Consider the following 16,961-nt stretch of genomic DNA (forward strand, 5'->3'; position numbering starts at 1 on the left):
CCCCCCCCCCCCCCCCGTGGCATTTAGCACTGAGCCTCCTAACTCACAAAGGTGGTGTCACTTTTGAGGTTTTCTTTAGTTTGTCTTACTGGAGAGTATTTCCTTTTCCATCTCTTTCTACTTTCAATCTCTGGAGCCAAGGAGATTTCAAAGCCAAAAACAGTCTAGGACTGGGGTGTGGTTCATGGGTAGAGCTCTTGCCAAGGGTGCACAGGTGGGTTGATCAGGATCACCAAAAAGAAACAGAGAAAAAACGGGAGGGAAAGCTTGGCTTCTAGGACAAAAAGCTAACGTTGCTCTTCTTTTCTCCTAGGTTGTCCTTCTACTCGGGACACTCTTCATTCTCTATGTACACCATGCTGTTTGTTGCAGTAAGTACTTCACGGCTGCATGGGCTGGCCGCTGGGCACAGGCAGGTTCCTTCCCCTTGGTGGCATATAACAGAACTAAGCAAGCAGTTTTGCTCCTGCTCGGGAGCTGATCTGTCCCTCTGTGCCCTTTGAGCAGGCTGTTGGGTGGCAGGCCCATGGTTTTGTGGCTTTCCTCCTCCTCTCTGCCCTGTGAGGAAACCCCCGTGAGTCGGAGCAGGTGTGTCCTCTTTTCATTTTCGGAAACATTTCCCAAAGACTTTGCATGGTCCTGGTCTTGCTGTGAGAGCTAGCCTGTGGATCAGTACTTGCCATGTTCCAAGTTGGCATGGAGGAATTAGAAAAGGTGGACACCTCACAGCTTGCTAAACCAGAGCTAAGTACATAAGACAGGGATAGTACACATTCTAGAAGTCTTTAAAGGTCAGTTTTTATATTTTATCACATTCTTATTGTACTTAGGTAGTTAGTTATGAAATAATACACGCCCCTCTGTGGTGTGTTCCCAGCATTTGGAGGGAGGCTTTTGATCTCACAGATCAGCTAAAATTTTTTGTCTTTTTTTCTTTTAAAAAAGTTCTTTTTATTATTATATTTACTTACTGGTGTGGGTGTGTGCTCTTCTGGAAGCCAGAGGACAGCTTGTAAGTGTCTCTCCTCCTCATCACCATGTGGGTGATGGAATTGAGGTCAGGTTAGTAGGCTTAGTAGCAAGTGCTTTTACCTACTGAGCCATCTAATGGTCCTGTGTTAATTTTCTTTGTAAATAAATTTTTACACAGTTGTAATGTATGTAAATTTATAGATTCTTGTTTTTTTCCCCCTTTAGTCGTATTAAATACAACATTAGTATTTAAAAGTTAGAAAACAATCCACTGTGACCTAGCACTGGGAAGATGTGAGTTCCAGGATAGTGTTAGCTTTGGAAGGCAATCTATAAAGTGTAATGTTGAGTAGATGCATAAAAGTTAATTTGACCTCAGAATTTATAATCAACTTTAAGTGTTTACTTGAAAAAAAAAAGTGTAAAAAATTGCAGATGTTATATAACATTCAGGGCTACAACTTCAAGCTGTTACTAGGTAATTTTTGGGTCCAACATTCTGAAAATTGCAAGGCTTTCCTCTTACAGTAATGTAATTTGGTGAGGAAGCAACAGGGCCCAGACTCAGCAGTATCTAGAGTTCCTTTCTAAGACACACTCAGACCTCTGTATAGCTCTGCCCTGGGAAGTGCGATTCATTTTAGAGTAGTTACATTCTCTTTATCTCATTAGGAAAAGTTAACACTTGTTCCAAAGAACCAACCCGTGTTTTGTATTCTAACTAGGACATGTAGGAGAGCTGGGCTGATTGGCTTTTGAAGTGTTGGGCCAGACCTAGATGGGTCTGTGGGGTTTTCATGATCTGAGTATCAGTGTCTCTGTTCTTCAGATGACCCTAAGGATCTGCTTTGGTTACTATCAGTGCTTTGCATTTTACACTTTTAACTCTTTCTTATAATTTCCATGTAGGAAAAATGTGGAGTGACTACTGCTTTAGAGGTGAAGGGTAGAGCGAGGCCTTGGTAGGGGCTGGTAAGGTCTGTGAGCTTTGCAGGTCTCCTGACAGGGTTTGATTCCCATCACCTACATGGTGGCTCAAACTGTTTGTAACTCTAGTCCCAGGAGAACCAACATCCCATTAAGGCCTCCAAGGGCACCAGGCGCACACATGGTACATAGGCATACATGGAGGCAAAACACCCACACACGAAATAAAACAGTCAAGTGGAACTCAATAGGGGAAGACACCCAACATAGACTTCTGGCCTCAATATGGTATATGAATATATGTATCCACATTCTTAAACTCACATGTGCACTTAACATAAAGAGATAAAAGTATAGGTAGGTTCTTTATAAACCAAGTCATTTCTGGAGAAATCCATGATGTTTCACGGTCTTGACACAGTAGAGACATTTACTTGATCGACACAGAGGTCCAGCTTTGAGTTGAGCCCTGCACAAACAGTGACTCCTGACTTCCCTATTTATATACAACCCAACCTCCCCTCTCCCACATTCCTGAGGTAGTGACTCATCTTGTTTCTCTGGGCATCTTGGCATTATAGGTCAGTCCCAGGTTTGGGTGGAGATAGTTATTTTAAGCCTGAAGATTACTGACTTAGAAATTAACTTCTAGTTAAAAATTTCTCCTAGAGCCTGTCCTTTGACTATTGTTGTGCCCTGGCAGGCAGCCCAGACCTGAGCTCAGTGCCAGTGCTGGAGGGAACTCAGGGCAGAGCTGCTTTGCACTTGCTCTGTGACTATCCTTGAATTTGATTGGCTCCAAAGATTGCAAATTTGTATGACAGTCAGAGTAGCCTTTAGAGGATATTGAGAAATGTATTGGTGGTTTTGTTGTTGTTTTGCTTTTTGTGGAGCTATCCTGTTGAGGTTTACATCATGGCTTGTAACAAAATCCATTACCCCTTTCCTTCCTGCCACAAAGGTGCATAACTAGCCTTGTTCTCCCAGGTACAGGCCCCTGCCTAGTTGACCCTTCCTGGTGCCTTCCTTGAGCCTTGTGGCTGTGGTCACTGAGCATTGGCCCTGGACCACTTAGCATTATGTCTCTTGAAGATCTATTAAAACTGTGGAGAAGCACTGAGCAGTGATGAATTCATGCCTCAAAGACGAATGTGAATTAGGGTCTCCATAAATGGTAGAGATGCCAAGAGATGCCTGACCAAATACATGCTTTATACTCTTCTCCTGGCCAGATTCATTCTCAAATGTAGGTGAATCAATCTATATAGCTTGTTGGGTGTGTATTTGTGTTGAGGAGGCTGTTAGTGTTGGACTGGCCCTGGGGGTTTTCCAGTAAAAGTCAAATATTTAGACTTTAAAAATTTTTATCTTTCTATTCTAAAAATAGCTCTCCCCCTTTTTATAGTGGTAGAGATCATTCCAGCCCCTACTGCATACACATATCAGTCAAGTACCAATGAGCTATATACATCCTCAGTCCTCAAATAACTGACCCCTTGACTCCAGTTTAAAATGGTAAGTGGGGGAACCTGAGACCATAAAAGTATTAACAAGGTCAGCCATTGGGCAAAACAGAAATAAACCAGCTGCAAAGTGTTTTGCTCAACAGTCTATTTCCAGGTGTGGTATTATATCATTTAATGGAAACTAAATATAACTTCAGAAATTTTAGTGTGGACTAGTTATACCCTAACTTAGGATAGGTGCTTAGGTGTGGTAATCTATTACCAGATAACTTATGAGCAGCAATGTGTCTTTGACAGTTCTGTATGAGTCAGGTTCTAATAGGACTCTGGCTGCACACTTCTGACTTGCTGTAGCCTTACACAATGCAAATAGTATGGGAACTCCTGGGTCCCATTTATGAAGGCTCTGCCTCCATGACCTAATTATCCTGCCAATTATCCTTATCTCCCACTCTTGCCTCTATGGGTGTTAGGATGTGTGAGCACAATCCTTGGTAATACCAGCATGGGGAAAATGCCCAAACTGTCTCAAATGTTTAAAAAGCCAGTAGTCGGGCTGGTGAGATGGCTCAGCGGGGAAGAGCACCGACTGCTCTTCAGAAGGTCATGAGTTCAAATCCCAGCAACCACATGGTGGCTCACAACCACCCGTAATGAGATCTGATGCCCTCTTCTGGTGTGGCTGAAGACAGCAACAGTGTACCTACATATAATAAATAAATAAATAAATAAATAAATTATATATATATATATATATAAAAGCCAGTAGTCCTGGTGTTGTACTGTCAGCATAAATTTGGAAGCATCTGCACTTTTGCTGCAGGCAAATTCGCCAGGTTATTCCACCGTCTTCTCTAGGTGTAACCACTGGTTAGTCAAGTCACTCCCAAGGAGTAAGAAGCTGCCTGTACAATCTGTCATGTCCCAAATAAGCTGAGAGGAGCCTGTCTCCAGCTCAATGGACACTTGGCCCTGTAGTGAGCAGGAAGGTTTACCACAACTGCTTTCTTAGACACAAAACCTGAACCTGGAGCACTTTCACAAAGGTCATCTACCTGGTTTCTAAAATGTGGCTGGGTTTACTCATTGGCACTACTTCACTTGCTGGGATCTTATGGTTGGAGTTCACCACGACATGGGGAACTGCACTAAAGGGTCTTAACATTAGGAAGGTTGAGAACCACTGAGCTAGATGGGAAAGGAAAGAGAAATGCCTCAAGGCAGTTTCCTTGTGAGACTTGGAGCTTGGCTGGCATCAGTTACCACAGCCTTCTGAGGTTTGTATGTAGATGAAAATTCAGGGAGGGAGGAATGCTCAGTGTAGTAAAGTGGATTTTGTTTGGTTGGTTGAGTTTCTTGGTCTCATTCATTCTGAACCATCTCTTGGGAATTCACATCTCATATGAGTTCTACAGTGTCCCTGTGAGCACAGGGATGACAGAACGTCAGGTTCTGGTGTTCCTTTTATAAAGTTCCTAATGTAGAACCACAACCAAGAGACACAGACACCTTACTCCCAACCAAGTGAAGTGATTTCTGGGTGGAGACCATGTTTCTATATAACAGGGGAAATACCTGTGTGGGTGGAAGAGGGAGAAAAGAAACTGGCTATGGAGAGGAGGACGCCCCAGGGTGTGCTGGACCTGACTGACTCTGGTCCACAGTCAATGTTCTTTCCCTTGCCAGCTGGGGAATAACATTTTGCAAAAATACTATGTAACATTCTGCAGGCTTCCTCCTTTGAAAGGAAAATATTGCTAGAGGGATCTTGCAGCATTAAACAGGAAATATTTTTTCCAGTCCCATCTTGAGTACCCCTCATGTCAGATTGAAATGAATCAAAATGAATCTTCCTAACTCCATTTAGAGGTGTTGTACACCTGCCCACCCTCCCAGCAGAGATGAATAAAATTCTCCCTAGAACATCTTTATTTGCAAATATTTGTAATTCTTAGGTATTTGTAGCATCTGAAAAAAGGGAAAACCTGTTGCATACAGCTGAATTTTTGTTCACAGTACCCAGAACTTGGCTTCAGGTGTAGTCTAGAGACTTATCTTTATTTTTTTTAAAGATTTATTTTATGTATGTGAGTACATAGTTACTGCCTTCAGACACAATGGAAGAGGGCATCGGATCCCATTACAGATGGTTGTGAGCCACCATGTGGTTGCTGAGATTTGAACTCAGGACCTCTGGAAGAGCAGCAGTGCTCTTAACCACTGAGCCATCTCTCCAGCCCAGAAACTTTTCTTTAAAATGAACTTCATAATTGAGGTGGAAATAATGTTTGAGATGAAATTCTTAAAAAAAAAAAAAAGAAGAAAGAAAAAAAAAAAAGCAGGGGCTTGGGGGGGGGGGTAGAGGCTCTATAAAGAACCAGTAGCACTTAATCTAGCTAATAAGTTAAACAACTGCTATGGAATTTTATAACTACATGTTTATACCATGCACTTGCTATGCCTTGTAAATAGTTTTAAACAGTATTCCAGTCATTCATAAATTATTGGACTGATTTATGTATATGTAATTATTTTTATATTAAATAAAATTTATTTTAAATGCCCCTGTGCATGCAGAGGCTAGAGGACAACTCCTGGTGTCATCCTCAGGAATGTTGTCCTCCCCTGTTGAACCAGGGTCTCTCAGTCCATCAATAAAGGCTAGACTGGCTGGCTAAGGACCCATGTTGTCTTTGTCCCAGCACTGGGATTACAAATGCAAACCATAGTGCATGTCTGCTTTATGAGTGCTAGGGATCCAACTGCTGTCCTCGTCCTTCCAAAGCAAGCATTTTACAAACTGTCTCAGGGTCACTATTGCTATGACAATGACACCATGGCCAGAGCAACTTGGCAAGGAAAGAGTTTATTTGGCTTTATGCTCTACCCCACAGTTCATCATCCAAAGAAGTCAAGACAGGAACTCAGGCACAGCAGGAGCTGATGCAGAGGCCATGAAGGAATGCTCCTTCCTGGCTTGCTCAGCCTGTTCTTATAGAACACCTGCTCAGGGATGGCACCACCCTCAATAGGCTGTCTTCCCTCATTGATCACTAATTAAGGAAATGTCCAAGGGCTTGCCTCAGCCCAATCTCATGGAGTTATTGTCTCAATTAAGGTTCCCTCCTCTCTAAATCTAGCTTGTTGACATGAACTAGTCAGCACCCTAAGCTATCCCTCCTAGCCTGAAGGTTTTTAATGTTGATAATTACATTTTTGTTTTTAGGGGTGGTAGGGTGCTTGTGGGGAGGCATGACATAGTTCTTGTGTCCTAGATAGCCTGGAATTTCCCATCCTCTTGAGTGCAAGGATTACACCTGTTATAAAATGACTAAAAGCAGCATGGTTGTTTTGTTTTTAAAATGATAATAGCTTCACTGAAGATTTCCTTCTACATCAAAACTTTCAGGTATTTATGTGCCAGAGACAGTGGAAAGGGATGTACTCTGTATGGAAGAGGGCAACAGGGTTAGGAGAAGAGCAGATCTCTTTCCTGGGCCGAGTGCACTATAACACACACTCCTTATTTAGGCAGAGTATTATATTTACTTACATAGATCACTGACTTAGTCTCAGTTTAGGGATAGCAGAGCTCTTTGGTAAACTAGTGAGCTAAGTCAACAGTCCTTAGATATGCTAGGTAGGAAACAGGGAGGCTGGCCTAGAGCAGGGGCAAACCCTTGTCTGAATTCTAGCAGTTTATTCCAAGTCTAGGAACAAATGACAACACTATACAGTATTAGACTTTTAACATAGACCACAGGGAAGGACTACCTTGAAATCCTGTCTAGTTACAAACAGTGAAACCCTGCTTTAAAATCTGAAGGGCATGAAATAGCTAAGTAGGTAATACATTCTTCTAAATAACAAGTTACTGGGGCAATACTAATAGGAGCGGGGACAGGAGGAGTGTTGCTTTAAAGTGCTTGCCTAAAGTTTTATTTCATATATAGATATATTGATAATCTAAATGTCAACACTTTAGAGGTGTGCTGGGTGATATTCAAGTTTTCAACTGGCTTCTTAAATCAAGTATCCTCTCTCACACCCCCCTTTTTCTATCAGCTTTATCTTCAAGCTAGGATGAAGGGAGACTGGGCAAGGCTCTTACGACCCACGCTACAGTTTGGACTTATTGCTTTATCCATCTATGTGGGCCTTTCTCGAGTGTCTGATTACAAACACCACTGGAGTGATGTGTTAGTTGGATTCATTCAAGGAGCTGCTGTTGCGATTTTGGTTGTAAGTATCAGAATAGCAGCCCGGATGCCTACACTGCTCAGCATTTGGATGTCCCCAGGAGGACACCTGACAAGGCAGAGAATGTGGCTCACTAGTTCTAATTTGAATTCATAAAAGGATAGGTCAGACAGGTAAAAACTGGGTAATTCTTTGTCAATGTTACAAAATTCTTAGTGTTTTTATTTCTAAATCCTATGGTTGTAGTAAACAATTTCCTTTTTTCATGAATTGACAATTAATTTACTTAATGAATTTTTTTTATAGAATGTTTTTTTTCCTTATTAGATATTTTCTTTATTTACATGTAAATTTCTCCATTCCTAGTTTCCCCTCCAAAAAACAAACAAACAAAAACAACAAAAACAAACCCCTGTTGCCTACCCCCTCCCCATGCCTGCCACCCCACCCTCTCCCACTTATTGGCCCTGGCATTCCCCTACACTGGGCCGAGCTCCTCCCCTCCTATTGATGATCAAATTGCAATCCTCTACTATACACATGCTGCCAGAACAATCAGACCCCTCCATGTGCAGGCCTTAGTTGGTGGTTCAGACCCTGGGAGCTCTGAGGGTACTAGTTAGTTCATAGTTGTTTAATGAATTATTTTTAAGTGTTGGTTGAAGGAAGAAGCTATGTACCAAAACATTTTGAAGAATTTTCTTCAAAATATTTTTCTTTTAGCCAGTTTTTTTTTGTTTTTTGTTTGTTTGTTTTTGTTTTTTGAGATAGTGATTTTCTGTAGCTCTGGTTGGCCTGGAATGCCAGAGACCCACCTGTTCTCGCCAGTGCTGGGATTAAAGGCACCACTACAACCAGACTAGCCAGTTATTTTTTTACATTCCTAATTGGTTCCTGAAAGTTTGTATATGATTTGAAACTTGTGTAAATCATACTGTTAAATATTCTGCTCTGTTTATATAGGCTTGGTATGTATCAGATTTCTTCAAGGACACATATTCTCACAGTGAAAAAAAAGAAGAGGACTCACATACGACTCTACATGAAACTACCACTGCACAGAGCTACTCAAGCAATCACGAGCCCTGAAGGGTGCAGGGGAGCTGGCCAGCTTCAAGGAAAACTGCTGGAGGCAGAAGGCAGGAAGATGCATATTACTTCCTAGTGTACAGGCCGTTTATTAAAGGACTGCTGCTATACCTTCGACTTTTTCTGTGTATATAGTTACTTTTAACACAATGAGTATCTAATAGTTCAATAAAAAAAAAAAATTAAGCCTTCCACTAAAACACTGCCCCACCTGTACATTTTTTTATTGAAAGATGCTATGTACAAATGTGTATGTTACATGCCTTCTCAGAATGATATTTGATTTAAGTATAATAAAATGCTTGTGAATCACTTTCTTGAGTTGGGAGAACTACTTCAACACTTGTAAGCATTTGTAGTCAACTGTAATTAGACAGGTGGTGAATAACACTGAATTCTATAAGTAGAGGCTGGCAGCAAATACAATATCCCTCTTGATTTTGGTAATTCCTAAAGAAAAAGAAAATAATGTTTAAATTTACAAGACCATAAAGCATTATAACTTTCTCAAACCATGATTTTACGACTCAGTCCTGACTAAACTAGTAAGAGAACCACCTTGAATATAAAAGCTTGTTAGCTTAAAAGAGTTCAGAGCCACCTGAAGAACCTGAGAGACCAAGTCCTTTCTCTTTCCACTGCCAACTACACTATGTTATGGTTTGGGTGAGTGGCTAAGGCTATTAAAAGTGATTCTAGAAAAGGATCTAAGTTGTCAGAAGTAGATGATCCCAATCAAGCAGTTATCTTCATATTAGACAACTTGGGAAACTTTTTTATATACATTAAAGCAGGACAAGCATACATTTTCTTTTTCACCTGTTTCCATGGCTGTCTCCATCAACAGTCTAATCACTCAGTGTGGAATGTAGTAAGATGGTGAGATACTTAAGTTAGGAATTACCAGCATGGATGATTACAGTCTGTCTTGTCTGGCCCAGTAGACAAGTAGAGATGAGAGCTATTTATAAATAGCATGCTTCCCAACTCCCTCCCTCCTCTTTACACTTTACCACCCTTCCTTACCTGTCTCCCTGCATCCTCCTTGCTACTCTTGAGACTTGGCCACTTCGCTTCCCTCCAATCCCTTACTTATCCTCATTTTGTTGCAACCACACCAGCCCCATGTTGCTCAAACAATCTGAGCATACATAAAAGGCCTCAAATACCATCTCTGTGTCATCTACTTTCCTTTTCTTGCAGACTTAATGACCACTGACTTATTTATCTCCTTATTTAGCTCTACTAATTGCACTTTTTTTTTTTTCGAGACAGGGTTTCTCTGTGTAGCCCTGGCTGTCCTAGAACTCACTGTGTAGACCAGGCTGGCCTCGGACTCAGAAATCCACCTGCCTCTGCCTCTCAAGTGCTGGGATTAAAGGCGTGCACCATCACGCCTGGCTCTAATTGCACTTTTATGTTCACTCTTACAGTTCTTAGAACAATGCTGGACACATAGTAAGTAGTCAATAAATATGTGTAAGTGGGAATCTAATATATAAAAACGAAACCCTAAAAATTCCACTTTTAATGTATTGACTACTAGAGGACCCTCTGTGATAGTCTAGCTAAAGATACCTCAAAATGTCCTAAGTTGTGTCAAAAGTCCAAGTCTCAAGATTTGCCTACATTACCATAAAAGGCTTATAAACTAGATACTGACCTTCAGCAAATTTGTTCTCCAGCTCTGTGTTTCCAATGGCTTTTGCTGCTTGACACATCTGTCGAAGCAGTTCTTCCAGACGCCTCATACAACGAATTATACTGCCTGGACAGAAAAGGAATTAATGAGTTTCTTGTAAATACAACCAGGAGGAATAAAACATTTGCTAAATTGCAAAGCACAAAAACATGACTGGTGATTACAGAAAAGGTCTAATTAGCCCCCACCTCTGATTAATGTCCGTAAAGGACATATTCTAAGGATGCAGTGACATGTTTTTAGAGGTGGGTAAACCAAACTCTCTGGCTTTAGAGAAAAGACCGACTGGAGGAAGGTAGCATGCCAGCTCACTGGGCCTGTGAGGATGAGGACATCTCTGTCAGGCAGCAAGTCCATGGAGACAGTACACAAGAGCTTAACAGAGTCCAGCTCCTCAGGAAGGACCCTGTGTGTGCCCTACTCAGGATTCTGGATACTACAAGCATACCTGTGAGAACAGGGCTATTCGCTGTTCCCTCAATGTTTTGTTTGGTTTTTACAGTGTGTTCTTAGAAGTAGCAAGAGGAAACAAACTTTTCCCTATGGGTTGCAACTGGAAGACAAGAATCTATCAAAGCTGAAGCTGTTAGATGGTGCTACTTGTTAAGATTGTGTAAAGAGGGACCTGTTGAATTAAAACTCTGGGACGTCACTGTAATGCCTGGACTGCATTAGGAACATTTATCTTAAGTGCAAGCTTTAGGAAAGGTGGCCACATTCTGACTCCTCGTAACACTAGGATAGTTCACCCTCCATACTATGTTCCAGTATGTTCCTGGGATAAATGACTGAAATACAAACTCAAAGCAGAATAAAAACAGGAAAGAGAGGTGTGGTAGTACACAGCTTTAGTCTCAGCACTGAAGGACCTCAGAGAGTTTGAGGTCAGCCTAGTCTATATAAAAAGTTCTAGGCCAGCCAAGGCTACACAGTGAGACCCTCTGTCCAAATAATACTGGAATTCAAATCTCAGGACCTTCCACAAGAACTCTGCTACTGAGCATCAGTAAATACCACTAAATATCATTTAAAATGAGGAGTCCTTCCTCTTCTGGATTTGTCTAACTTGAAAGAAGGCAATGGCAGCCTACTTCTACTATTCAGTTTTTGTGAAGTTATTTGGCTGTTGGTGAGAAAGTTTATTAAATGAGTCAAAGCCAAAAATAAAAGTAGTAAACTATAGATTAGTTAAGTTCTCACTACTGTGGTAAAAGATTTATTTTTGCTATGGCTCAGCAGTCCATCATGGGGAAGTCACAGTAGGGTGTTCTAGAAGGAACATGTGCCAAGTCCTGAGAACCTGACTGAGGCAACATGGGGATGAAGACAGAATCTGAAGAGACAGACAGAAAATCTGGAGTGGGCTGTGCTCTCTCTGATGGAAGACACCTGCTATGTAATCTAGACACTCAGTGTGTTGTTATATACAGTACAAGGAGGTAGGCGGTCTTTAGGGGAAGAGCTTCAGGTTACAGTCTTCCGAGAGGAGGAAGCTGTGGTTGCTAGGACTTTTTGTTTCTGGCCAACTATCTGTAAACACATGTACTGGATTGAGCCAGAGGAAGGCTATATCATCCCAGAGCCTCACCTGGGGAAGAAGGCTTTACCATTTCCATGAGTCTGAGGCACTGGGATTGTTGATATGGCTATGCCCATTCCAACAATACTCAGGGATTCCTTCTTCCCCCACAAGCATCTAGGTGGATAGGGGTGGTGGGAGAGAGGACAGGTAGGAGGGCCAAACTGAATCCCCTCTGCTCCCATTTCCTCCATCTTTCAGAGGTCCTACAACCTCACAAAAGAGCAGCTATAGCTGGGGACCAAATATATGAGACTATATAGTATGTATTTCACATTTAAGCTGTAAAAAGCCAGGGCAGGGCAATTCCATATTCCATAAATACAGACATTAAAAATTAGGTTTAGAGTATGATTTTTTTTGTGTGTGTGTGTGTGTGTGTGTGTGTGTCTGTACGCTGCCCACTTCTGCACAGGTACCACACACACATACATAAAACACATCTAAAAAAAATTAAAAGACATTTAAGGAGGTTTATGTGCTAGAACAGCAGAAACAATATGTGCATATTGCCAGGGAATATTGTATGCACATACACACATACAGGAGCCCAAGGAATTCAAAAGTATGTGTCAGATTTCCCTAGAACTGGAGTTAAAGGTAGTTATGAGCTCCCATGTGGGTGCTTGGAATCAAACTTTGGTCCTCTAAAAGAGCAGGGGGTCCTCTTAGCCACTGAGGACCTCTTGAACCCAAGAGCTATGTTTTATAATCTCAGAATTCATCAGACCTTCCTAGGAACAGTAGTAAATCATCAGTACTATATACTATTACTTTACTTAGATTTTCCCACAGCTTGTTAGTGTATTTGGATGCTATCATATGGATTTAGGAGGAGGACAAAGACTTGAAGATGACCTTGGGAGTCAGAATGGCAAAGACAGTGAACTGCAAAGGAAAAGGAAAAGTGCACGCAGTGATGATCTGGGCGCAGTGATGACTGCTGGCTTTCCTTCTGAAGCAGGACTGATAGAAAGCTGGGCTGGAGTTGAAACAGATGCACAAGGAGAGCAATGATGTTGGGAACTGCCTCTTAAGGAAATGGTAAAGGAAGCCACAGAATGTCTACCCAGGAAAGTTGCTGAGGTAGATGGATGTGGGAGCACATTTTAGCCATGCCATCCAGTCTGAGAACAGTGGTCACCAAATGCTGATGATGACTAATAAGGCAGAGGGAGGAAGATTCCAGCTGCTTCATGATCTATCTTTGAGACTAGAACAGGGGAAGCACCTGAAGGGCTCAAATGGAAAGCTGGGAGAATGCTCACTCCACAGCAGGCCTCCAGAGGATAAGGATGTGGCCAAGTGATATCCACCTATGCTTTACTTCCTCTTAGAGAGCAGCTCATATGACCCTAACAGACTATTATCAAGACTTAGAAAAATCTGAAGAACAAATAGATTTGCTGTTTCAATTACTAGTATTTGTAACAGAGCGGTCACAGAAGACACGTTTCAAGTAGGAAACACTGGCCAGTGCCAGCCAGCACTGCTACTGCTGAGACAAAGAGGTGATGAGTGCCCGTACACAGGCAGGCTAACAGCAACAGACTGGGTGAGGTATCAAGAGCTGCATGCCTTTAATCTTAGCATTCAGGAGACAGAGGCAGATGGACATTTCTAAGTTTTAAGCCTACACTATGTAGTGAGTTATAAGCCAGCCAGAATTAAATTGTTAGACCCTACCCCCAAAGGGGGCTGTTCTGACTTATTGGGATGCCCCAGGCAAATATGAGAGGGAGGAATATCTACTGGCTTTCCTTCACAGCAGAGGGCTCCCTTTCACCCTTGGGGTTCAGTCATGCAGAATCTTAGACCTGTAATAAGCTAGAAGCCTGTCATTGTTGCCTCGACCCCAAACTTGGCTGAGGAAGTGATAAAATGAACAGAGAAGGATTGATGAGATCAGTGACAGAGAGTGCTCAGTGGTCCGTGGCATCTATCTAACAACAGCTGCCTGTGGTGAGACAGCTAAAAGCATGAAGCAATCACATGCAAGGATAAAACTAAACCAGTTTCTACCTCAGGTCCAAGTGCTAGTGTTATAGGTGTACTCCACTTTGAGAGATGGTTAACACTTTAAATACATGAAAGCTACTCCCAATTTTTAAAATTGGGCCATAGCTACAAAAACTAAACAAAACAAAACAATGCCATTCTAGCTGAATGCTACTGTCACTAAAGATATGATCACTGAGCTATAATACAGGAACTACAGGTACCACAGCTCAGTAGTATAGTACACAGCACTACATATAACCCCAGCTACTGGAAGGTGAGGCCAGCCAGAACTACACAGCAAGACCCTGCTTAAAATGCAAACCATTAGAAGGACTGGAAATGCAGCTTGGCTGCAAAGTGCCTTCCTAGACTGTGCAAGGCTCCAGCTTTTACACACGCTACCAAGAAAGTTACCTTTCCACCTTTCCTTCCAAATTTCTTTCATTAACCTACAGGATCTTCAGCTGTCTGGGGTAAACAGACATAACAGGCTCCACCTGTGGGACTATTGTATGCTCTAAATGGAATAAGGTGTGAAGTGCTTCATCAAAGTCCACAGCACGATGGAAACTCATCTATGTGGGCTCTCCTTGCTGCTTTCCTCAGATGCAAGGAATGCTGGGCCCACCACTACCTCGGAAGGAAAGCAGCAGCTCACTTATAAAAACTTCTACACAGGGGCTGGCGAGATAGCTCAGAGGGTAAGAGCACTGACTACTCTTCCGAAGGTCCTGAGTTCGGATCCCAGCAACCACATGGTGGCTCACAACCATCCATAATGAGATCTGACGCCCTCTTCTGGTCTGAAGACAGCTGCAGTGTATTAAGCCAGAGAGAGCGGGAAAGGAGAGAGCAGAGGTACTGAGTTCAACTCCCAGCAGCCAATTGATGGCTCACGGCCATCTGTACAGCTACAGTGTACTCATACACATAAAATAAATAAATAAATATTTAAAAAAAACTTCTACACAAACCAAGAGGGTGGGATAGAAGAGGTAATAAGTATGCAACCATGACCCTAAATGTTTATGCAAATTATCCAAAAATGTAAATTAGGTACTGGCTCAGATGGAAATGCACAGTCTTCTGGAAAGGTGGCTGGTTCACGGGCAATATAGAATTGAAGTGAATCTGTCAGTCTTCTGCTACATAAGGCATCAAAAGTGAGGTACTCTCTCATATTTGTTTTGAAAGACTTCAAATGAGTACCAAGAAACATTGTAGAAACAATCTAAAGTTGTTTGTACTACTTCTATAAATATAGGTAGTGAATTTAAATCAGAATCTGCCAGTTATCAGGAGCTAGAGCATTCTAAGTAAATTCAGAAAACATGTAAGAACTAAAGCAAGAGAACACAACCAGGTTAGGGTACTCACACACTGTAAGTCATTTGTGGGAAACTGAGTCATGACACAGCTTCAGACAACAAGAGACACTGAGGAGAACGAGGCACTGAGGACAGGCTACACATCCATTGGCTCTGGCTCCTGCCCAGCATCTCCAAAACAGATCATTCTGTACATGTACACACACACACACACACACACACACACACACACACACACACACACACTGTCCACAGCTCCTGCAGCAGAGAGGCTGCTCCCCATGGGTTAGTGGAGACTACTGTTGAGCAGTGAATTATCCAGCATCTTTGAACCTACTGCAGTAGTTCTAAGTGGTTCAAGACTTGCCTTACTTCCAGCATTCTGCCTCATCAATTAGAGCCAGCCAGATGAGGTGTAAGACAAAAACCTCAGACACACACCTCATCCCCACACTATCTGATTGGTATTAACAAGTGGTGATATCTATCTTTTTGTCTAGTCCTCCAAGAAATTAAACTTTCGCTAGTCATTGTGTTTTCTTTTTTGAGTACATATAAATACACTAGATTAAATCCACTCTTCTAAGCATCTCTGCTGTACAAGTTGCAAGAGCTATCTTTTCCATGCATTGGAAAACCTATCTAGGGAAGAAATCAGAATCATTCTCATAAGTACAATTCCCTCAGAATGTTTCTGTCTAAATCACTGAGGCTCACACCCTTACTAATTACTATCTAGTTTAGTCTAAGGTTAGGACCTCACATATATCTGTTAACTACTCACCAATACCAACTTATGCCATCTCTTTCTTGAAGGCAGAGACATTGCCTACACTGTACTTGGCATAGGACTTGGTGCCTAGGAGAGTCTCAGAATTACTCATCAACTAAGTATTAAGCACTGGTTACCAAGTCATCTAGCACTAAATTTGTACCACTGTTTAAACACAAATAATACAGATTAGTAAAAATTCCTTTTCAACACTGAGTATCCTATCATAGGAAGGGGTAAAGCTACCCTCCAAGCACTATTGGAAGAACAGGCATTACATAGTATTTGCCTCAAAATCCTAAACAGGCACAAGGAAACAGCTTCAACAGATAATTCATAAGGATCTCCTGATGCCAAATGCTGAGCAGACAGCAACTTCATCCCACGCATAGGTAAGAGAGTCAGACGTGGTGGGCAAAGCCAATGTATAGTCCTAACAGATCTACTACCTGAGTGGGTGCACCGATGCCCTAAGCATTAGCTCAGATAGTCATTAAAATTTAGTTTGAAAAAATAACAATCTAACCATTTTTCAAGGAGACAAAGAAAGTAACTTCTGTTTTTCAAGTTCCTCAAATTGATCTCAATATCACCCTTGCATAAGACATCGCATAACACATGGCTGTTATGTGTGGTGGAGGGAAGGTGGGTGGGAGATAGGGGTTGTTATACAAATGGAAGCCAGGACTGATGGCTAGTGTCTTCAATTGTTCTCCACCTCATTTTTTGAGGCAGGGTCTTTTACTAACCCTGGAGCTCTCCTGGGCCCCTGGCATGTGCTGCTGCTGTGCCTGACTTTTTACATGAGTGCAGGGGATAAAAACTCAGGTTATCCACCAAGTACCAGACTCATGAAAAAGAACCAACCAACCAACCAAAACCCAAACCAAAATAACAACAGCAGCAGCAAATACCCACAAAATAA

At 41.9% G+C, this 16,961-nt stretch overlaps 2 protein-coding genes across 5 annotated transcripts in view; one reads left to right on the forward strand and one right to left on the reverse strand.

The window, feature by feature from the left end:
• The window catches only part of Plpp1 (phospholipid phosphatase 1), a 61,002-nt gene extending 52,038 nt beyond the window's left edge, over window positions 1-8,964 (forward strand). For all 3 annotated transcript variants that reach the window (XM_031360299.1, XM_031360300.1, XM_031360301.1), the window contains exons 4-6: window positions 314-371; window positions 7,431-7,607; window positions 8,529-8,964. In XM_031360299.1, the coding sequence (XP_031216159.1) occupies window positions 314-371; window positions 7,431-7,607; window positions 8,529-8,654 (361 nt within the window). In that variant the 3' untranslated portion in view covers window positions 8,655-8,964. The remainder of the gene's footprint in view (window positions 1-313; window positions 372-7,430; window positions 7,608-8,528) is intronic.
• Mtrex (Mtr4 exosome RNA helicase) overlaps window positions 8,858-16,961 on the reverse strand; it is a 61,246-nt gene continuing 53,142 nt past the window's right edge. The window contains exons 26-27 of one of the 2 annotated variants that reach the window (XM_031360297.1): window positions 10,318-10,422; window positions 8,858-9,104 (exon numbers count right to left, since the gene is read on the reverse strand). In XM_031360297.1, coding sequence (XP_031216157.1) covers window positions 9,052-9,104; window positions 10,318-10,422 — 158 coding nt within the window. In that variant the 3' untranslated portion in view covers window positions 8,858-9,051. The remainder of the gene's footprint in view (window positions 9,105-10,317; window positions 10,423-16,961) is intronic. The other variant, XM_031360298.1, reaches the window with a different exon arrangement.

Source organism: Mastomys coucha, unplaced genomic scaffold (genome assembly GCF_008632895.1).
Source record: "Mastomys coucha isolate ucsf_1 unplaced genomic scaffold, UCSF_Mcou_1 pScaffold8, whole genome shotgun sequence".
Classification (NCBI taxonomy): Eukaryota; Metazoa; Chordata; class Mammalia; order Rodentia; family Muridae; genus Mastomys; species Mastomys coucha.